This window comes from Astatotilapia calliptera, chromosome 9 (genome assembly GCF_964374335.1).
Source record: "Astatotilapia calliptera chromosome 9, fAstCal68.1, whole genome shotgun sequence".
Lineage (NCBI taxonomy): Eukaryota > Metazoa > Chordata > Actinopteri > Cichliformes > Cichlidae > Astatotilapia > Astatotilapia calliptera.
The window spans coordinates 35,803,078-35,823,553 of record NC_137430.1 but is presented as its reverse complement, the minus strand read 5'-3'; the positions used below and the strand labels follow the sequence as shown (position 1 = coordinate 35,823,553).

The following is a 20,476-nucleotide window of genomic DNA, read 5'->3' as shown; positions in this document are numbered from 1 at the left end:
AAGGCATTACTATTCACTGAGCCTTAATGTGGAGCTCATGCAGCAACCGTTCAACAGGAAGTAGCAGTCCAGCTGTGAGTTTAACCGGCCGTTTTTGACTACTTTTGATTTTACTTCTATATTTCAACTTTAAAAACGGTTTATCTTGCCTTGTTTAGTATCATTATTTTCAGCACAACCTCAAATATCTGAAATTGGAGTTATTTTTTCATTTTGACATACTGTATTTGCACAATTAATCTAAATTCAGACAAAAAATGTAAAATCCGAGTAGAAAAAAGTTATGTTTTACTGTAAAAACCTCAAACATGTTTAATGAATCATTTTCATAACTTGAAATGCAATTATAAATTGTATATTTCTAAAAAAGTATGTACAAGATTTGCAAACTACAAAGTTATATGGTACTATTCACCAAAAAATGCAGCCAAGGCTTCAGGCGTGTTTTATATAACCATTTAAATCTATTTACAGAACAAGTTGATTGGTTGACATGGAAAACTTTAACAAAAATTAGGGGTGTTTTTTCTTTTTCTTTTTTCAATTGCAAACGGAGAGTGTTTGCTAGCGTTGTCCTTAGAAAACGCCGTTTCTTCCCGCTGTAAACACCGCTCTTTTGTTCAGAAAAACCATTGCGTGTATTTTTTAATCATAACTCTGGTTTTGTGGCCCATCGACACAATTTAAAAACTGGTATATAGTTTGAAGTCTGCACTTTCGACCTGTGGAAATGGAGACTCTGGGTCGCTGCATCTTGTTGTTGTGTTGTCTTAAATTGGTCATGTGACCAATGATGAACAACCTTTTTGGGCTAATAACCTTAGGAGAACATGTCGATAAGGTTGAATCTTTATTGAAACTGTTCTCTCTGTCATTGCTCATGAAACTGAGCAGAAGTGTTTATAATTTACACAGTTTATAAATTTATGCTTCAAACTGAAAAGACAAACACGCCAGGTTACAAATCACACATGTAGCCAGAGGGAGGTCACATGACAACATGTGAATCACATGACCGCTCGGTTTATCTTACACTTGGGTTCACGTGCATCAACTCGATGCAGGAAAAAAGGCTCCTAGCAAACACAGCCAAAGTCAGTTCAAAGTTTGTGAGAAAACAAAAGGTTAATGGGCTGTCCAGATGTTAGGAGCAGCTGATGGAGTCCAGATGTTGCTCCTCAGCAGCCATGGCAGCAGCCTGCAGTGTCTCAGTGTCACTCTGCAAAGGATTCAGCTGCTTCCTCTCACTGTGCATGTTGTTCTCATGACGCTTCAGATCTGACGCCTGAAATGACAGAAGGACAGTGAACGCACCACAACACAAACGTACCGGCACTACGGACACTGTGTAATACTACAGCATAATATTACACATACTTAGTGCAGTACTGTATATACTCTGTTATAGTACTTGTGTTGACATGCAGATGTTGATGTAATGATAAGGCTGACCAGCAGGGGGCACTGCATTTAAGAAAGCTGATGAATGGCAACAGTGGGGCACCTAAAAGAAGACTGGTCTGTGGTGTTGCATAATAATGTTTGGCGAGGAAGCTCACAATGCAAAAGAGGATGCTGTGTTATTTTTAACTAGGAAGACCACACAGTACTGTGTATATACTGATTGCAGTACTGTATATATGGTATAATATGTACTAGAGATGGACCGATCTGATATTACGTATCGGTATCGGTGAGAAATAAAAAATGTAATCCGATCCATTAAATATCAAAAAAGCACCTCACAAAACTTGCGACACGGCGTAACTCGGCTCATAACGTCGCAGCAGTGTGGTCACCTGATAGAGCGGCTGTGTGTATTTGTAGCCTCGCTACCAAACCAGCATTTCATCTCCGAGGAAGTGATCCCAGAGAGAAGTAAAACAAGTGTGTAAGTTCATCTCTGAGTGTTTGTAAAGCATTCCAGCGTTACGCTTAACAACCGATATATGTTTTAGAGCCCTATTAGTTTGGTTGCTTACTCTTTAAAATACCAGAATAGGAGGATGGAGCAGGTTTAAGTTTATTAGATTGATCAGTGTTGCTGAACTATGAAATATTTTGGGTGCAGTGTATTTTTTACATACAGGTATAACAGAATAGCTTTAGTGTTGTTGTTTATTTAAACTTGAGTATGAACTTATACAAAAAGCAGCAAGATATTAAAAAAAGAGTTTTATTGATTAAAAAACACTATATTGGATTCATATCGGTATCGGCCGATATCCAAATTTATGATATCGGTGTCGGACATTAAAAGTGGTATCGTGCCATCTCTAGTCTATATACTGTGTGTAGTACTGTCTATATATACCATATGTAGTACTCAGTACACTGAGTGCAGTACCTTGGCGAAGGCCTTGGTGCAGGACGGACAGACGAACGGTTTCTCTCCTCTGTGTCTCCTCTCGTGATCCTTCAGGTGAGACTTGTGTTTAAAAGCCTGCAGGCACACAGGTGAGAGCCAGACTGGTTACAATGGTGACAGGAAAGATGGGCGCACAGGTGAGAGGACAGGTGAGTTCACCTTTTCGCACATCTGGCAGGCGAAGGGCCGCTCGTTGCTGTGAACTCGTTCGTGTTTCTTCAGGTCCGGAGCGCGAATGAACGATTTCCCACACACGTCACACCTGTAGGGTTTGAAACCTGCATGGATCTTCAGGTGTTCTGAACAGACAGGTGAGGGTTAGGGTGACCTCAGGGAGCATAGAAGTAAGAAGCAAGTAAACGTACGTGGGTGTGGTTACCTTTCAGGTGAGCGTGGGTAGTGAAAGCTTTGGTGCAAATGTCACAGGCGAACGGACGCTCGGCCGAGTGAAGCTTCTCGTGCTTCCTGAGCAGAGACAGACAGATGTGTCCTTCGCCTGTGGCTTCAAGATCCATTTTCATCATTGAGGTGTGTACTTACCTGAGTCTGCTCTCATCCAAGAAAGTCTTCCCACACACCTGGCAGGCGAGCTGCTCGCGGTGTCCGTACAGCAGGTATTCGAACTTCATGTCGGCAGTCGCCGTTGACCAGCCTGGCGGCTGCTCGTCCTTCACTTCCCCTATGCTGTCCGCGAAGGTCAGCGTCTGTGTGGCGTGATGCTCCGCTCCAAGCTCTTTAGGCTCCGCCTCCATCTCCGTCACCACATCCTGGTTGTAGCAGGTTACCTGGATGGACGATGTGTCAGTGACAGTCGTCGTGGATACAGGAATACTCAGGTGTAAGTATGCGTACCTTGTGCACATCCTCATTGGTCAGTTCCTTTAGGATCGCCTCTTGCACATGCAGCGCTGTACTGGGAGACTTCTCCAGCTCCGGATTGGCCGAGGGCTCCACAAGGTCATCTGTGGCGGACGTGTCATCGTCAAGCACCTACACACAACAGTAATCAGATTACAAAGTACAGGCTTTGACAGTTAACTGGTAAACAATGGGTTAATCCGTACCTCCGAGTCGGCGGCCAGCTGAGCCTCAGGCGGCAGCGCCATCTTTACGATGTCATAGGGAAACTTCTCCTTGTCCTCCGAAGACACATCTCGCTTCTGAGGACACACCCACCAACACCTGTTACCTGTGTGTGTCACCAGCTTGTGTGTTACATGCATTTTATGCTACCTGCATGTGCATTACCTGTGTACACGCTTCACTTGTATGTGGATTACCTGTCTGTGTGTCGCCCGTGTGTGTTACCTGAGAGCAGAGTTTGTCAAGGAAGCGGATGCCGAGGATCTGGCCTGATGACATCATCAGGTTGACGTCCTTCTTCTTCACAGAGATCTTTGCCGTGTACATGTAGTTCAGGACTTCCTCAAAGATGTCAGAGCGGATGAAGTCAATCTCAATCACTGATGAGTTGTCCACCTGAGAAGACACACACGTACAGGTGAGACATCTCACCAGAACACACTCGGGAACCCCTGGAGGCCATGAAGTGAACTGCAGTCACCATACATATACACATACATGTATGATGTATGTGTATACAGGGAGTGCAGAATTATTAGGCAAGTTGTATTTTTGAGCAATAATTTTATTATTGAACAACAACCATGTTCTCAATGAACCCAAAAAACTCATTAATATCAAAGCTGAATGTTTTTGGAAGTAGTTTTTAGTTTGTTTTTAGTTTTAGCTATTTTAGGGGGATATCTGTGTGTGCAGGTGACTATTACTGTGCATAATTATAAGGCAACTTAACAAAAAACAAATATATACCCATTTCAATTATTTATTTTTACCAGTGACACCAATGTAACATCTCCACATTCACAAATATACATTTCTGACATTCAAAACAAAACAAAAACAAATCAGCGACCAATAAAGCCACCTTTCTTTGCAAGGACACTCAAAAGCCTGCCATCCATGGATTCTGTCAGTGTTTTGATCTGTTCACCATCAACATTGCGTGCAGCAGCAACCACAGCCTCCCAGACACTGTTCAGAGAGGTGTACTGTTTTCCCTCCTTTAAATCTCACATTTGATGATGGACCACAGGTTCTCAATGGGGTTCAGATCAGGTGAACAAGGTGGCCATGTCATTAGTTTTTCTTCTTTTATACCCTTTCTTGCAGCCACGCTGTGGAGTACTTGGGCGCGTGTGATGGAGCATTGTCCTGCATGAAAATCACGTTTTTCTTGAAGGATGCAGACTTCTTCCTGTACCACTGCTTGAAGAAGGTGTCTTCCAGAAACTGGCAGTAGGACTGGGAGTTGAGCTTGACTCCATCCTCAACCCGAAAAGGCCCCACAAGCTCATCTTTGATGATACCAGCCCAAACCAGTACTCCACCTCCACCTTGCTGGCGTCTGAGTCGGACTGGAGCTCTCTGCCCTTTACCAATCCAGCCACGGGCCCATCAAGACTCACTCTCATTTCATCAGTCCATAAAACCTTAGAAAAACCAGTCTTGAGATATTTCTTGGCCCAGTCTTGACGTTTCAGCTTGTGTGTCTTGTTCAGTGGTGGTCGTCTTTCAGCCTTTCTTACCTTGGCCATGTCTCTGAGTATTGCACACCTTGTGCTCTTGGGCACTCCAGTGAGGTTGCAGCTCTGAAATATGGCCAAACTGGTGGCAAGTGGCATCTTGGCAGCTGCACGCTTGACTTTTCTCAGTTCATGGGCAGTTATTTTGCGCCTTGGTTTTTCCACACGCTTCTTGCGACCCTGTTGACTATTTTGAATGAAACGCTTGATTGTTCGATGATCACGCTTCAGAAGCTTTGCAATTTTGAGACTGCTGCATCCCTCTGCAAGATATCTCACTATTTTTGACTTTTCTGAGCCTGTCAAGTCCTTCTTTTGACCCATTTTGCCAAAGGAAAGGACGTTGCCTAATAATTATGCACACCTGATATAGGGTGTTGATGTCATTAGACCACACCCCTTCTCATTACAGAGTTGCACATCACCTAATATGCTTAATTGGTAGTAGGCTTTCGAGCCTATACAGCTTGGAGTAAGACAACATGCATGAAGAGGATGATGTGGACAAAATACTCATTTGCCTAATAATTCTGCACTCCCTGTATGTGGGGGCGATCGTGGCTCAAGAGTTGGGAGTTCGCCTTGTAATCGGAAGGTTGCCGGTTCGAGCCCCGGCTTGGACAGTCTCGGGCAGTCCTTGGGCAGTCCTTGGGCAAGACACTTCACCTGTTGCCTACTCGTGGTCAGAGGTGGCGCCAGTGTCCGGCAGCCTCGCCTCTGTCAGTGCGCCCCAGGGTGGCTGTGGCTACAATGTAGCTGCCATCACCAGTGTGTGAATGTGTGTGTGAATGGGTGGATGACTGGATATGTAAAGCGCTTTGGGGTCCTTAGGGACTAGTAAAGCGCTATATAAATACAGGCCATTTACCATATATATACACATATCATATATAGGAGGAGATATATATATATCTTTAAGAAGGGAGACCGGAGGGTGTGTTCCAACTACAGGGGATCACACTCCTCAGCCTCCCTGGGAAAGTCTATGCCAGGGTGCTGGAAAGGAGAGTTCGTCCGCTAGTCGAACCTCGGATACAGGAGGAACAATGCAGTTTTCGTCCTGGTCGCGGAACACTGGACCAGCTCTTTATCCGCTCGAGGATACTTGAGGGTGCATGGGAGTTTGCCCAACCAGTCTACATGTGTTTTGTGGACTTGGAGAAGGCATTCGACCGTGTCCCTCGGGGTGTCCTGAGGGAGGTGTTGCGGGAGTATGGGGTGTCTGGCCCATTGCTACGGGCCATTCGATCCCTATACAACCGTTGCAAGAGCTTGGTTCACATTGCCGGCAATAAGTCGGACTCGTTCCCGGTGGGTGATGGGCTCTGCCAGGGCTGCCCTTTGTCTCCGGTTCTGTTCATAATTTTTATGGACAGGATTTCTAGGCGCAGCCAAGTGGCGGAGGGCTTTCGCTTTGGTGGCCTCAGAATCTCATCTCTGATTTTTGCGGATGATGTGGTTCTGTTGGCTTCATCGGGTGAGGGCCTCCAGCTCGCACTGGAACGGTTCGCAGCCGAGTGTGAAGCAGCGGGAATGAGGATCAGCACCTCCAAATCTGAGGCCATGGTTCCCAGCCGGACAAGGGTGGAGTGCCCACTCCGGGTCGGGGATGAGTTCCTGCCCCAAGTGGAGGAGTTCAAGTATCTCGGGGTCTTGTTCGTGAGTGATGGGAGAAGGGAGCCGGAGATCGACAGACGGATTGGGGCTGCAGTAATGCAGACGCTGCACCGGTCCGTCGTGGTGAAGAGGGAGCTGAGTGTAAAAGCGAAGCTCTCAAAGGCGCTATTTAAATAAAATGTATTATTATTATTATTAATTTACCGGTCGATCTACGTCCCTACCCTCACCTATGGCAATGAGCTGTGGGTAGTTACCGAAAGAACGAGATCGCGGATACAAGCGGCAGAAATGAGCTTCCTCCGAAGGGTGGCTGGCCTCTCCCTTAGAGATAGGGTGAGAAGTTCGGCCATCTGGGAGGGGCTCAGAGTAGAGCAGCTGCTGCTCCACATCGAAAGGAGCCAGCTGAGGTGGTTCGGGCATCTGACAAGGATGCCCCCTGGGCACCTCCTGGGTGAGGTGTTCCAGGCATGTCCCACCGGGAGGAGGCCCCGGGGCAGACCCAGGACACGCTGGAGAGATTATATCTCTCGGCTGGCCTGGGAACGCCTTGGTATTCCCCCGGATAAGCTGGAGGAGGTGGCTGGGGAGAGGGAGGTCTGGGCCTCTTTGCTTAGGCTGCTGCCCCCGCGACCCGGCCTCAGATAAAGCGGATGAAGATGGATGGATGGATGGATATATATATATATACTGTGTTACTGTGTGTTTGTGTGTGCGTAACCATTATACCCTGAACTGGGACACAGCACACAGCTGTTAAGCTGTGAAGAGGACTCTCCATTTACATGAACAAACTGGAGTCTATTAGATAGATATGATACAAACCACTGCAGCACAGTACCTGTAATACCTACAGCATGTTCTAATCGCTCTAATAGGATATTATGGTCGACAGTATCGAACGCTGCACTGAGGTCTAGCAGGACAAGCACAGAGATGAGTCCACTGTCAGAGGCCATAAGAAGATCATTTGTAACCTTCACTAAAGCTGTTTCTGTGCTGTGATGAGCTCTGAAACCTGACTGAAACTCTTCAAATAAGCCTCTGCAGATGATCTGTTAGCTGTTTGACAACTACTCTTTCAAGGATGTTTGATATGAAAGGAAGGTTGGAGATTGGCCTATAATTAGCTACGACTGCCGGGTCTAGAGATGCTTTTTGAGTAAAGGTTTAACTACAGCCAGCTTGAAGGCCTGTGGTACATAGCCGATCATTAGAGATAGGTTGATCATATTTAAGATCGAAGAATTAATTAATGGCAGGACTTCTTTGAGCAGTTTTGTAGGAATGGGGTCTAAAAGACACGTTGATGGTTTGGAGGAAGTAATTATTGAAGTTAACTCAGAAAGATCAACTGGAGAAAAAGAGTCTAACTTAACATCAATACTAAGCATTAGTACTAAGAGCAGCTGTAGATAATATTACATCTGTGGGATGATTATTGGTCTTTTTTTCTCTAATGTATAAATTTTATTTGTGAAGAAGTTCATGAAGTCATTACTAGTTAACGTTAAAGGGATGGTTGGCTCAACAGAGCTCTGACTGTTTGTCAGCCTGGCTACAGTGCTGAAGAGAAACCTGGGGTTGTTCTTATTTTCTTCAATCAGTGACGAATAGTAAGATGTTCTGGCTTCGCGGAGGGCTTTCTTATAAAGCAGCAAACTATTTCTCCAGGCTAAATGATGATCCTCTAAAATGAAATGATGAAATTAAATGTGTTGTAGATTTAAATGTTAATAAGATGTTGCTGGCGGGGACCTTGGTGTCACCTTGCACAGTCGGTCTTCACCAGGTAAACTGTATTTGTTGTATTATTGTACTCTTTACCTTACTATCTAAATTGCCTGAGGCAACTGTTGTTGGCACTATACTAATAAAACTGAAAAAATCTGCACAATACTTTGTGTTCGAAGTACTCATTAAGTACACAGATGTATTTTTGAGGTACCTCGTGTTTTTTGAAGAGCTTTTTAAAGTAGTTGGAGCAGGCGGCGAGGACGCAGCGGTGAGCACGGAACTTGACGTCTTCGACGACCACGGCAATGTCGCAGTGCTCGCCCTCCAGCCGCTGCTCGTTCAGCAGCTTCAAGAAGATGCTCTTATGTTCGTCGTCCACGTACTTCACCATTTCCGCCATCTGAGAACAGGTACAGATCACGTGATCAGGTTCAAAGCACCCTGGTCTGGGGGTAATGATACTTACAGCTAGTATTATCCCCCAGGACTGAAACCACCTGACCAATCAAAATGTGTGACATCATCAACACCCGTTTTTACATTACAATCATGTGAGGTTCTCCTCGTGTCTCTGATCTATACCTTCCCCATCCTAAGGCCTCAGGCATGAATGATCAGCGTTCTATGTCAGAGGTCCAGGACACCATTTCTCCCTTCAGCTATGACCGAGGCGATGCCCCGGCTCCAGCAACAACCAGGTGTTGATGGTTAGCTAACGACACTAGCCAGGAAGAACATCTGTAGCTGTTTGCATGAGGTCACAGCTGATCACGTGATACGTCACATGATACTGAACACAGATGACATCAGCTCTAACATTACAACAGCGTAAATGGAGTTGCAGTACACAGCTGGATGGTGTCTGTTACCATAGCAACCTGGTCACCTGTTACTGCATCATGCTGTTTGTGGTAAATGGACTGGTTCTTATGTAGCACTTCTCTTTGAGCGCTATATACAACGCGCCTCTGTCTCCCAATCACACTCATTCACACTCTAATGGAGAAACAAGGGTACACAGACTGCAGCGGCCAGAGATCGGACCGCCGACCTTCCAATCAGCAGACCTGACCTGCTCCAACCCTTATACATAAACTTCCTGTATTATTTCAAATTAAAAGCCTTTCACTGCAAACGTGTGAGCAGGCTTTTATTGTCAGGTCATGTGATCCATGTGTCACATGTTCACAGGCCTCCTCCGACTCACGGTGCGGTTTTAAAGATTTCCCTTCAGAGTGTTTGGATTCTTAAAAACAGTCGATGTTTGAGATCGCACCATCAGCGTAATGATGATTCATCTTTGAACTTTCTGTCACATCAACCACCACTAACTGTTAATGATGTCACTTCCTGTCAGCTCACTGAACCCACTGAGTCCATTTTGCTAGTGAAAGTTCTTCACTGAGAGACGTGACCCGAAAGTATCTGTGTGGCGGCCATAATCAGAGCTGTCCCACATACTAAGGAAAGGAGCTTCAGTGCGTCCTTAAGCAGAGGAGACGCCGGAGCATCCTTTAGATAGCTGTCCACAGTCCTAATCTTTCATGAAAACATCGACGTAATATCATGTGTTCGTCATAACTGCATTTTCTATTTCATCGGTAACCTGCTGACATATTTACAGTTTTTATCAGCAGCTGTTAAACTCACAACTGAACATCACACAGCTAGAATAAAACTACTTCCCGTTGAGTCGTCGCTGTGTGAAGAACGCTGTATGAGCACAACACTAGGGCAGGGCGATATGGCCAAAAATATATATCACGATATATATTTGAAAATTTGCGATAACGATATAACTGACGATAACCATGTATAATATCCACTGAAGTTAAAAAGAGGTGCTTTGCAACATTAAACTGCAGTGTGCCAAATAAAAAAGTCAAATATGTATTTTTCGGACCATAAGGTGCACAGGATTATAAGGCACATCAAGCGAAACAAAGCAGTCAGATAAATCAAACTTTATTGAACTCATTCTTCTTGCTTCCTCCACTTCTGTACCATTGATTCATTAATGTTGTATTCTCTGGCAGCAGCTCTATTCCCATGTTGTTGCAGTATATTAATGACTAACCTCGTATTGTGGATGGATTATCTCAGTTGTTCTCCTGACTGAAGTTTGGTCCGTTTACAGCATCCTGCCATGCGATTGCATTTGTCTCTAACTATCAGGAACCTTAACGTTAACTTTTATAAGTGGAAAAGTGTTAGTGTTCGTCCTCCAGCTTCACTGTTTATGTTATGCTAACATAGCTGTGTCGCTAGCGATCACGTAGCACAGCATTAAACACCAGCTAGCCCAACTTCAGTAACGCTACAAACGTCATTGTCTTCATTTATATTGGAAGTGATAGCAGAGCTGTACGTTTGATTTTTTTTTTCAGAAATCTCTCAGTCAGAACATGCTATATCATGCTTAGGTAACTAGCGAAACTAGCGAGCTAACTTCCGCTAACTTCTAACTCTGTTAAATGTAATGAATTCTGTTTTCATGGATGCCTGGATGTTAAACATCATAGTTATACCTGGTAAAGCAGCAACACTGGTCATTTTATTAAAGATGGAAGAATTTAGACAGTTTTTAACTCTCAGTGATGTTTGTTTGACTTCGGGACCTTAAAGGACGGCGTTTAGGACCCAGATTACTCCCAGATTAACGAGCACCTTAGGCCAACAAATACGGCAATAACGATGGCCACTTGCATGTTCTACAAAAAAAAAGTGCTTTGTTGTGTATCTGATGGACAAACACCAAACCAGTTAAGTTGCACCATTTTTACAAACTAATTCTGGTTCATCCGTTTCACTCAATCTGCTTTCCCCATTCTCATTCTCCGTTACCGCCGCGCTTTTTCGGCACTGCGCTTGCGCGTTTTACCCATATTCTATCGCAGTATTTCATTTTCTTATCGTTGCCTAGCATTGTACCAGTATTACCGTGAACGGTATAATATGCCCCAGCCCTACTCAACACTGTGATCTACATGAACTGACCAGCGTGTGCTTAGAGGACTTAACAGTCTTCAGGACTCATGCTTCATGTCAGCTGGGATCAGTGATGATGGAGGACTGTTACTGCAAATCCCAAACAGGGTGGAGGAAAGGAGTTCCACAGCAGGAAAATATAAAAATGTGAGATTTCATCTTGTGCTATGTAAGGTAACTTATTCTAATCTCCTAACAGTCACTTCCTTACAAAGAAAAAGCAGCCAGCTATGTTTTTAGCAGAGCAAATTAGTGGCTCAATATTTCCGGCAGTTCAGACACATGAGCTGAGGCTCAGTGTGCTTTGGATATATGAGAGAGCTCTGAGGGTCAGGACGCAGTCGTTCCACCTGTGTGAACAGCTGATGTACACCATCCCTGTACAATGCTGGGTTTACACTGTGCGATTTTTGGCCCATTTTGAGCCGATTTTTGAGTCGTGCGAACGTTTTGTTGATCGGCCCGATTTTGGCCTTCATCGTGTGTCGTGTAAATGGTAAATGGCCTGTATTTATATAGCGCTTTACTAGTCCCTAAGGACCCCAAAGCGCTTTACATATCCAGTCATCCACCCATTCACACACTGGTGATGGCAAGCGATTAACACCTCACGACCAGCTCCCGGTTTGAAATCCACATGACCATCGTGAGTGCCACCGCAGCCACTCACACTGCGCACACGCAAACACATAAATGTTGGTGAAAAAGACGGAGCAGCAGTGCAGCGTGTGATCTGGAAACAAGCGATGGAGGCACTTGTAGAACTTTGGAAAGCTCATCCGAGCCTTTTCGATGTGGCCTCACAAAATTATCACGACCACAACAACCATGAAAATAGTTGGATTTACATTGCTGCTCAATAACAGCTGCCTGATTTTTCATTAGCAATTTAGCAAAGTTGATGGTGGTGTGTGTCTGTGTGAGTGAAAGACAGAGGGAGCGAGCGACAGAATTTCTGTTATAACCTTCATGCTATGGACGCACAGTGTGAGCACTCGGGGCGCATCAGAGCATCGGGCCGTATAGTGTGAGACCCTGCATTGTGACCTACGACCTTCTAACCCCTGCGAGTCAATCGTACAGTTTGAGCAGAAGCTGAATAACGTGACTGAAAAAAAAAATCGCAGTGTCTGCCCAGCTTTAGTCATCCTCTTAACACACTGTATACTGCAACAGCTACACCCTTTTTGCACATGCTCTTCTTTCTTATTCAGACATTTATCAATAAGTGACTTCTACACAGACACACACACACACACATATATATATATATATATATATATATATATATATATATATATATATATATATATATATATATATATATATATATATATATATATATATATATAGTGTAGTATATAGTAGGGCTGGGCCATATTGTACCGTTCATATATTGTACCGGTATAATGTTAGGCAAAGATAGGAAAATGAAATATCGCGATAGAATATGAGTAAAACGCGCATGCAGTGCCTTTGTTTTCATACGCACATGGCCGATTGCTGAGTGAAATAGATGAACCAGAATTGGTTTGTAAAAATGGTGCAACTTCAGTGATGTGGAACTGGTTTGGTGTTTGTCCGTCAGATACACGACAAAGCACAATTTTTTGCAGAACATGCAAGCGGCCGTCGTTATTGTCGTATTTGTCAGACTAAGATGCTCTTAAATCTGGGAGTAATCTGTGTCCTAAACTCTGTATGCTTCAGTTCAAACGAACACTGCAGCATCACTGATAGTTAAAAACTGTCTCAATTCTTTCATCTTTAATAAAATGACCAGTGTTGCTGCTTTACCAGGTGTAACTATGAAGTTTAACTTCCAGGCATCCATGAAAACAAAATTTATTACATTTAACGGAGTTAGAAGTTAGCAGGAAGCTAGCGGAAGTTTGCTCGCTAGTTTCGCTAGTTACCTAAGCATGATATAGCATGTTCTGACTGAGAGATTTCTGAAAAAATTCAAACGTACAGCTCTGCTATCACGTCCAACATAAATGAAGACAGGAAACTAAACAGTAGTGACGTTTGTAGAGTTACTGAAGTTGGGCTAGCTGGTATATAATGATGTGCTACGTGATCGCTAGCGACACAGCTATGTTAGCATAACATAAACAGTGAAGCTGGAGGACGAACACTAACACTTTTCCACTTATAAAAGTTAACGTTAAGGTTCCTGATAGTTAGAGACAAATGCAATCGCATGGCAGGATGCTGTAAACGGACCAAACTTCAGTCAGGAGAACAACTGAGATAATCCATCCACAATACAAGGTTAGTCATTAATATACTGCAACAACATGGGTATAGAGCAGCTGCCAGAGAATTCAACATTAATGAATCAATGGTACAGAAGTGGAGGAAGCAAGAAGAATGAGTTTAATAAAGTTTGATTTATCTGACTGCTTTGTTTCGCTTAATGTGCCTTATAATCCTGTGCACCTTATGGTCCAAAAAATACGTACTGCACACTGCAGTTTAATGTTGCAAAGCACCTCTTTTTAACTTCAGTGGATATTATACATGGTTATGCTCAGGATATGTCAGCCCATTTCTACTGGAAATGCCTTTTGGTTATACTTTAAGCAAGGCATTTACATTTGCACTGTTACATTTTTATAAAGCTTTAATTTACATAAAAACCAGCTTCTTGTTTAAGTGAAAATAAATGGGAGGTTGTCTTTTTGCGCTAGTAATGTTGTGGAGTTGTATTTTGTCTCGCATCAATTATATCGTCAGTTATATCGTTATCGCAAATTTTCAAATATATATCGTGATAAATATTTTTGGCCATATCGCCCTGCTCTAGTATATAGTATATTGTGTCTATTAGTTACTTCTTGTAATGTCTGTCTTTGTTACTGTTTGTACTGGAGCACTGTAATCAAAATAATTTCTCCAGGGATTAATAAAGTATTCTGATATCTGATTCTGACCTACTGACGAACAGTCTGAGGACGGAGGTTTTTCTTGGGACGATTCCACACTTGCTCTAAGGAAAGGAAACAAGGCTAGGACATAGGAAGTGGTAAGGCTGAGGTCAAAGGTGAAACACTTTTCAACAGCTTTATTTCCAACTGCTGTAATCCAGGAACTCTGAGCAGAACTGCAGCCAATTGGCTTAACAAACAACACGTGATCAATGTTCAATCAGCAGATCAATTCGCTGATAATCATCAATGCTGTCGTTGATCCAGCTGTCACGTGCTGCTGTAATACCAGACTCGGGTACACGCGCGCGCAGTACATGCAGCTTCTATACAGCGGACACGCGCATGGAACGCGTGCACGCTGCGAGTCGAGCTGAGGAGACGAGAGCAGGCTAGCTGTTAGCATGTAGCCGTTAATATCGATCGTTGATCGGAGCGTTCCGGTACAGCCCGGCCCGGGATAGCCTGTCCCGGTACCGGTCCAACCCGGGATAAAGCCAGCCAATTCCGGTCTGAACGGCGCTTGGTGAGGATCGGGGAAAGTCGCGTTGCCGTTAGTCGGATCACCGGTACTTCCGCCATCTGTACTTGGTACCGGTGCGTGAGCGGGCCCCGGTCAGTGCGCGTGAAATGGCGGGCAGGACGGAGAGAAGATGGAGTTTCTCGCTAACCCGCGCGCTCACCGGCTCGCGGGCCACCGCTCCGCCGTCCCCGGGACGGACACGCAGGCACGCGAGCAGCCACGGCGCCGCGGCCTCGGCCACACGGAGCTCGAGCGGCCATGAACGGCTCGAGAGCGCGCAGCATCCCCGCGGAAACGGCGACCGCGGCGGGACCAGGGGCGCGCGGGTCCGCGAGCGAGTCTTACCGTGACACGAGACCGGGGGCGTCCGTCGGGGGAGGGGGTCGGTTCCGGCGGGGAGGGGGGGGAGGTCGCGACACTTTGTCCTCCTGTTGTTGTTGTTGTGACGGTGACGAGCTTTGCGCCAGCACGCTCACTATGCGGAGGCACGCAGGCAGCGCGCCAAACCCCTGTGGGAGACGCGCATGCGCAGTGCAGTTGTTGTGGACAGGGCTCCGAACGCGCCCGTTTGGTCCCCCCGAATGTGTTTGCGCGCGTTGGAAGCAGTGCAGTCACGTGACCACAGCAGAGCCTCTGAACGGCTCGTGCTGACGGAGCAATGTTGCGTTTACATGAAGGGGGGCTCTGCCCAGTGTTGCCAACTCCTCAGTAAGGAAAATCGCTACTGGCTGCCCTAAAAGTCGCTAGAAGTCGCTAAATGACGTAATTGCCTAATTTGCATAATTGGTCATGCTAATGTAATTGTAACCCACGTTGTTGGAGAGAGAAATAACATCGTTGAAGAGACATAAAGTGATTAGAAAACGTTGTAAATGCATTTAGAATTTATTTAGAACTAAAAATTACATTTCTTTTAGCAATTATTGTTTTTTTAAATGTCACAATTCCAACCCTGATCCTTTATCCGGTCCTGGACCGGCAACAGTGACCCGAAATTAGCACCCTGGTGGAGTTACTCTGTGTGAGTGTGTGTTTATAACAGGGGCGGAGCGTGGGGGTGGCTTACTGGGCTTCAGCCCGGGTTGTTTTGTCAGAAGCCCGGGGTCTTTTGGAGTGTAATTTTTTCATAGTTAGATGCCTGGCTGACAACTGTATAAAACAAAAAGTACACACAATATTCGAAGCACATAGTGCACACTGTGGGAATTTACGACTGTGCGTGAATCCCCCCTGATATAGAGATTGACAGACCACGTGACTTTCGCTCATTGCATGCTGTGAACTCGTGGCAAAACAATCCAAGTACCGCATCAAATGCAAGCATTTGCAGCACCGCAAAACGTTCATTCTTAGGTTCCAATAAAGTCTTGCTTTTTCTTTGCCCCCCAAAAAGGTTCTGTACAAAACGAAGGAGAACAATGCCGGTCTGTACAAAGACAGACTTGATGAAAAGTCAAAGAAAAGATACGAGGAAAAAAATCAAACCAGTGAAAGTGTTAGATCCTTACAGCACACAGAGGGACAAAATACGTTAGTGTGCTGCCCAACTTTCACCACGCTCATATTTATAATTATACGGTTCTTGGAGTGAGTGCATACACTTGTGAAGTTTAGTAACTTCCGGTCACTGCAACAAGCCCAGGTACAGTTTACCGACGGATGGGTGCAGGACCTTGAAATGCACTGTGTAGAAAGTAAAGACCATCGTACGTATCATAAGTTTACCAGTCTCACAAATCGTCTTCATAAATACACATTCGTTAACCGTTTATTAATAGGACCTTTGAGCTCAATGGTAATTAATTAGTAGTGGAAATAATTTCTGGTAGCATCACAGAAATGTAGCAGTGACAATAATATTGTATGCTGTAATCGCACTGGGCAATTAGTGATACAAAACAACTGTTTTATCCTGTGAATAAAAGTATATGTTTTTGTCAATGTACCATGGTAATAACAGAAGCGAAACACAATATTGTGTCAGGACAATTCACTATTTATGCACAATAAATAAAGGAGCATAGCGCGACAATTTCTGTTCAGCGCCAGACTTGCTTGTAACCTATATCACTAATTATGTTAAGAAAAATGACGTATTAACTACAACAGAAGACTGACCTTTGTGGAAATGCTTGGAGCAGACTAACCTGTGAGCTGGAGTGTTCTGGGACGTTATATTTGCTCTTTGAATGGCTGCAATCCAGGCCACCCGTTGCCTCTTCGTTACTTCGGAAACACGGCTCGAACTATTTCTCTTCAACAACGTAATCCGATAACAACCGATCTCTTTACCCGTCGGCTTTCCGTGGCTGTCATGTGACCGGCTATTGCAGTTAATAATACAACAGCTTCTTGCCATTTTTTGTGTTTCTTTTTATCGCTGTATAACTGATTTCAATTGAAAGCCTGCGTGCGCTAGTACCTCTTGCCACGAGTTCCCAGAATTCTTTGCGGTTTTACCCCTGAGTGACGTCACATTTTCAATCTCTATTGGTATGATCCGAGCTCAGGCACTAAGCGACTGAGCGAGAGGGCGGGGCAGCTGCTGCCTGTGAGTGCGCTGTTGGAGAAACGGAGTCAGCCATACTAAGGAGACCTTAAGATTGACCAGGTACCAAAGCAAATCATTCGTACCATACAAATAATGTAAATATAACGGTGTATCATGAAAGATTGATATCAAACTGATCACTTGACCAATATTACGTTACTTGCTCTTCAAGTGAATCAACAAATGGCGAAATGAAAAGCCGAACAAATGCTATTTTTTTAGAGAGTCTTAGCTTACGTGTGTTTATTTCATATTTTCAGTTCTTACCCTCCCCGACTAAATCGGTTTCAGTAATGTACTGAAATATAAGAATGGACATTAGAGGGTTCTTTCAAAGAAAAAACTCAGGTAAATGTTATTTTATATATTATGCTTTGTATGTTGTTCAGTATATTTCTATGCAAAACAAGAGGAATTTCAGTACACAGCAGGATATTCACATTTGTAACCAGATATTTACATACTCTTTAGGGAGAAAACATAAAACATTTTTACTGTACAACATCAATTTAGAGTAAACTTTTGTTTTAGATAAATATTGAAATATATTTTGAATTAGTTAAATGTCAGAATAAAGAGAGACAGAGCTTCTATTTTTATCACTTTCATCAAATGTAGGAGTACATATACACTAAGTTTATTGTTAATTAATATGAAAACTCCAGACGATTCCATTCTGAGCTGAAGAAGCTTCTGATAGGTTAGTAGAGTCCATGTGAGTAAATTGGTGGCACAGCTGTGGATGCATATAAGGCAAAACACAGAGCCTGTTTCTTTAACATGGGAAAATCAAGAGATGTCAACCAAAACACCAGGAAAAGAATTGTGGAGCTCCATAAGTGTGGCTCAATTTTGAATACAATTTGGGTGTCATTTGCAATTAAGAAATACAGATAGTTTCTCTCTTTACTCTTAAATTTAACAAATATAAATTAAACATTTAGTCTAATTTGAGGTTTTACCTTAAATAAGTGTTTGTGTTTTTATCTGAAGAGCATGTAAATATCTGGTTTCAACTGTATATTTGATGATTGTCAGCACAAAGAGGGAGAGAGGAACAGAGAGGGAGATGGAGAATGAGGACAGAACAGAGATGAACAAGAGCAGGTGAGACAGACATGTTAGTCAAATGGTTGTTTACCCAAAGTATCACCGTATCATAGGTACTCATGTATCTCGTACCTAGTGTTTCTTTTTAGGTTTGTTATTTTTCAAATTCTGTATTTATTAAGTTATGCAGGCTTGTTTGCACAACAAGGCTAAATAATTATATAAACTTTTCTCAATCTAAATAGTGGACTTTGGTAGAATTAAAAAAAAAATAAGTGTAGTGCAGGTCTATCATCTAGTTCTGATTGTGGTTCTGTCTTGGTTAAGTCCTCAGTAGTCCTGATTTTGAACTGTTGTAGTCCTGTTTTAATTCCGGATCAGTTCTGGGTCTGGTTGAATTGGGGTTTAGTCCTCGTGTCTTGATACAGCCCCGACTTTGTTCTGCCTTGCTGCTTAATTAAAAAACTAGTTTAAGGTGTCCTGCATATGTGATATATATTTTTCCCCATATGAAGTCACTTTTTTGAACAAAACTCAAAACAGAGCCAATTAATCTTTCAGTCATTTCTAAACCCCCCCCCCCAAAAAAAAAAAAATTAATTAATTAAATAAAATCCCACATGCATACTACCCTTTAGGGCTAAGCCCCGGGTGTTTCAAATGTCTGGCTCCGCCTCTGGTTTATAAGTAGTTTTAAACCTTGTGATCCATAAAACAGCATAAGAGTAAAAGAATTGACTGCGTTACAGTCAGTGCAGGAGCAGCGGCTTCGCTCATGCGCAATTCATTTGCAGTTTGGACGCATAGGTGTGAACATCTTCTGCCCTGATAGCAGCTGGGGGAGGACTACCTCCGCCCGTGAGCGCTTTGGAACGGGCGAGGTGCCCACGGCAGCACCGCTGCTTATTGAGACTAAGAGCGATACGCACTTTCACGTCAAAAAGTCGTCATAAATAAGTCTCCAATAATACCAGAAAAAGCCGCTAGATTTATCGCTAGTCGCTTTTTAGAAAAAAAGTCGCTAAGGGGGTCTGAAAACTCGCTAAATATAGCGACAAACTTGCTTAGTTGGCAACACTGCCTCCACCAGGCGCGCAGGAGAGCGCCCTCTAACATCAGAGACTGGAGGTGAAAGCCAGTGTTGGAAAAACACAGACAGGCTGCAAACGTTAAACTTTTTTTTTTATGTCCCATTCTCGTGAACGCCACTATCGTTCTATTTCCACCCTTTTATCAGACACAGATTTTATTTGTCACATACACAGTACAACATATAGTGAACATGTGGTGAAATGCTTGTGTCCTGAACTGCGGACAGGCTGCAGACATAGCCGCGTCACTCCAGGGCTGGTTTTTAGAATGAGGGATCTAGCCCGAACCCTTACTGGATACTGGGTGGGAACTGAATTTGTGACCTGCACTCCAGAGGTGTGTAGTTTTACCACTACACTATCCAGCTGCAACTAGTCCAAATTCAGCAGGCGCACCATCCGAGCGACATGCAGTCAGGATCTCAGAGAACTGCATGGATCTCTGTGACCAGAACAGTGGACGGACAGAGGAGTGGTTCCAGAAAAGCAGTTTTTACACAGAGAGCTTTGAACACACCGTGAGGTCACCTGCAGTTAATAATAACAGAGAAGAAGAAATCTTGACAGATGTGCTCACCTGTTACTGGAGTTGGTGAAGGAGGCACAGAGCCCGAATGTCCCACCTGTCTGTACCTGTCTGACTTTACAGGCGAAATAAAAATGTAATACTCTTCAGAATAAAAGCTTTTTCTTTTCTTTTTAAACATCACTGGCATCACATACAGGTCATGAGTCATTCTCTGACTCACTGGAAGACAGAGTGACAGATCATGTCGGTCTGTCCACTTACTTTTGACTAGTTCAGAAGATCTGGTGCACCTGTAGAAAATGTGGCCACAGACCCTTCTGACCTGCCGACCATGTTAGAAACATCTGTACAGGAAGTGGATTATTTCAAGTCGATTGAACATTAGTACATGATGAGCAGTAACCATGGTAACAGCTGTTACAGGTACTCCGATACTTAAAAATATTCAGTCCACAACACAGCATAAAAACCAACTGTTTACATGAA

At 43.8% G+C, this 20,476-nt stretch overlaps 1 protein-coding gene and 1 long non-coding RNA gene across 3 annotated transcripts; one reads left to right on the top strand and one right to left on the bottom strand.

The window, feature by feature from the left end:
• Positions 1 to 837: 837 nt before the first annotated feature.
• Positions 838 to 15,308, bottom strand: zbtb14 (zinc finger and BTB domain containing 14). 2 transcript variants are annotated; one of them, XM_080306921.1, is made up of 10 exons: positions 15,115 to 15,308; positions 8,540 to 8,728; positions 3,677 to 3,847; positions 3,433 to 3,528; positions 3,221 to 3,358; positions 2,909 to 3,153; positions 2,748 to 2,833; positions 2,528 to 2,667; positions 2,348 to 2,443; positions 838 to 1,285 (listed from the first exon to the last, which is right to left on the bottom strand). In XM_080306921.1, exons 2-10 carry the CDS (start codon positions 8,726 to 8,728, stop codon positions 1,145 to 1,147), a joined length of 1,302 nt encoding a protein of 433 aa, XP_080163047.1. In that variant the 5' UTR covers positions 15,115 to 15,308; the 3' UTR covers positions 838 to 1,144. The 2 variants fall into 2 exon arrangements, with proteins under 2 accessions (XP_080163047.1, XP_080163048.1); XM_080306922.1 differs by lacking the exon at positions 15,115 to 15,308 and adding an exon at positions 14,253 to 14,920.
• Positions 15,309 to 15,378: 70 nt separating this feature from the next.
• Positions 15,379 to 20,144, top strand: LOC145431215 (uncharacterized). The gene is made up of 2 exons (XR_013911594.1): positions 15,379 to 17,380; positions 17,581 to 20,144. It is a non-coding gene; the product is annotated as an uncharacterized LOC145431215 (long non-coding RNA).
• Positions 20,145 to 20,476: the final 332 nt, after the last annotated feature.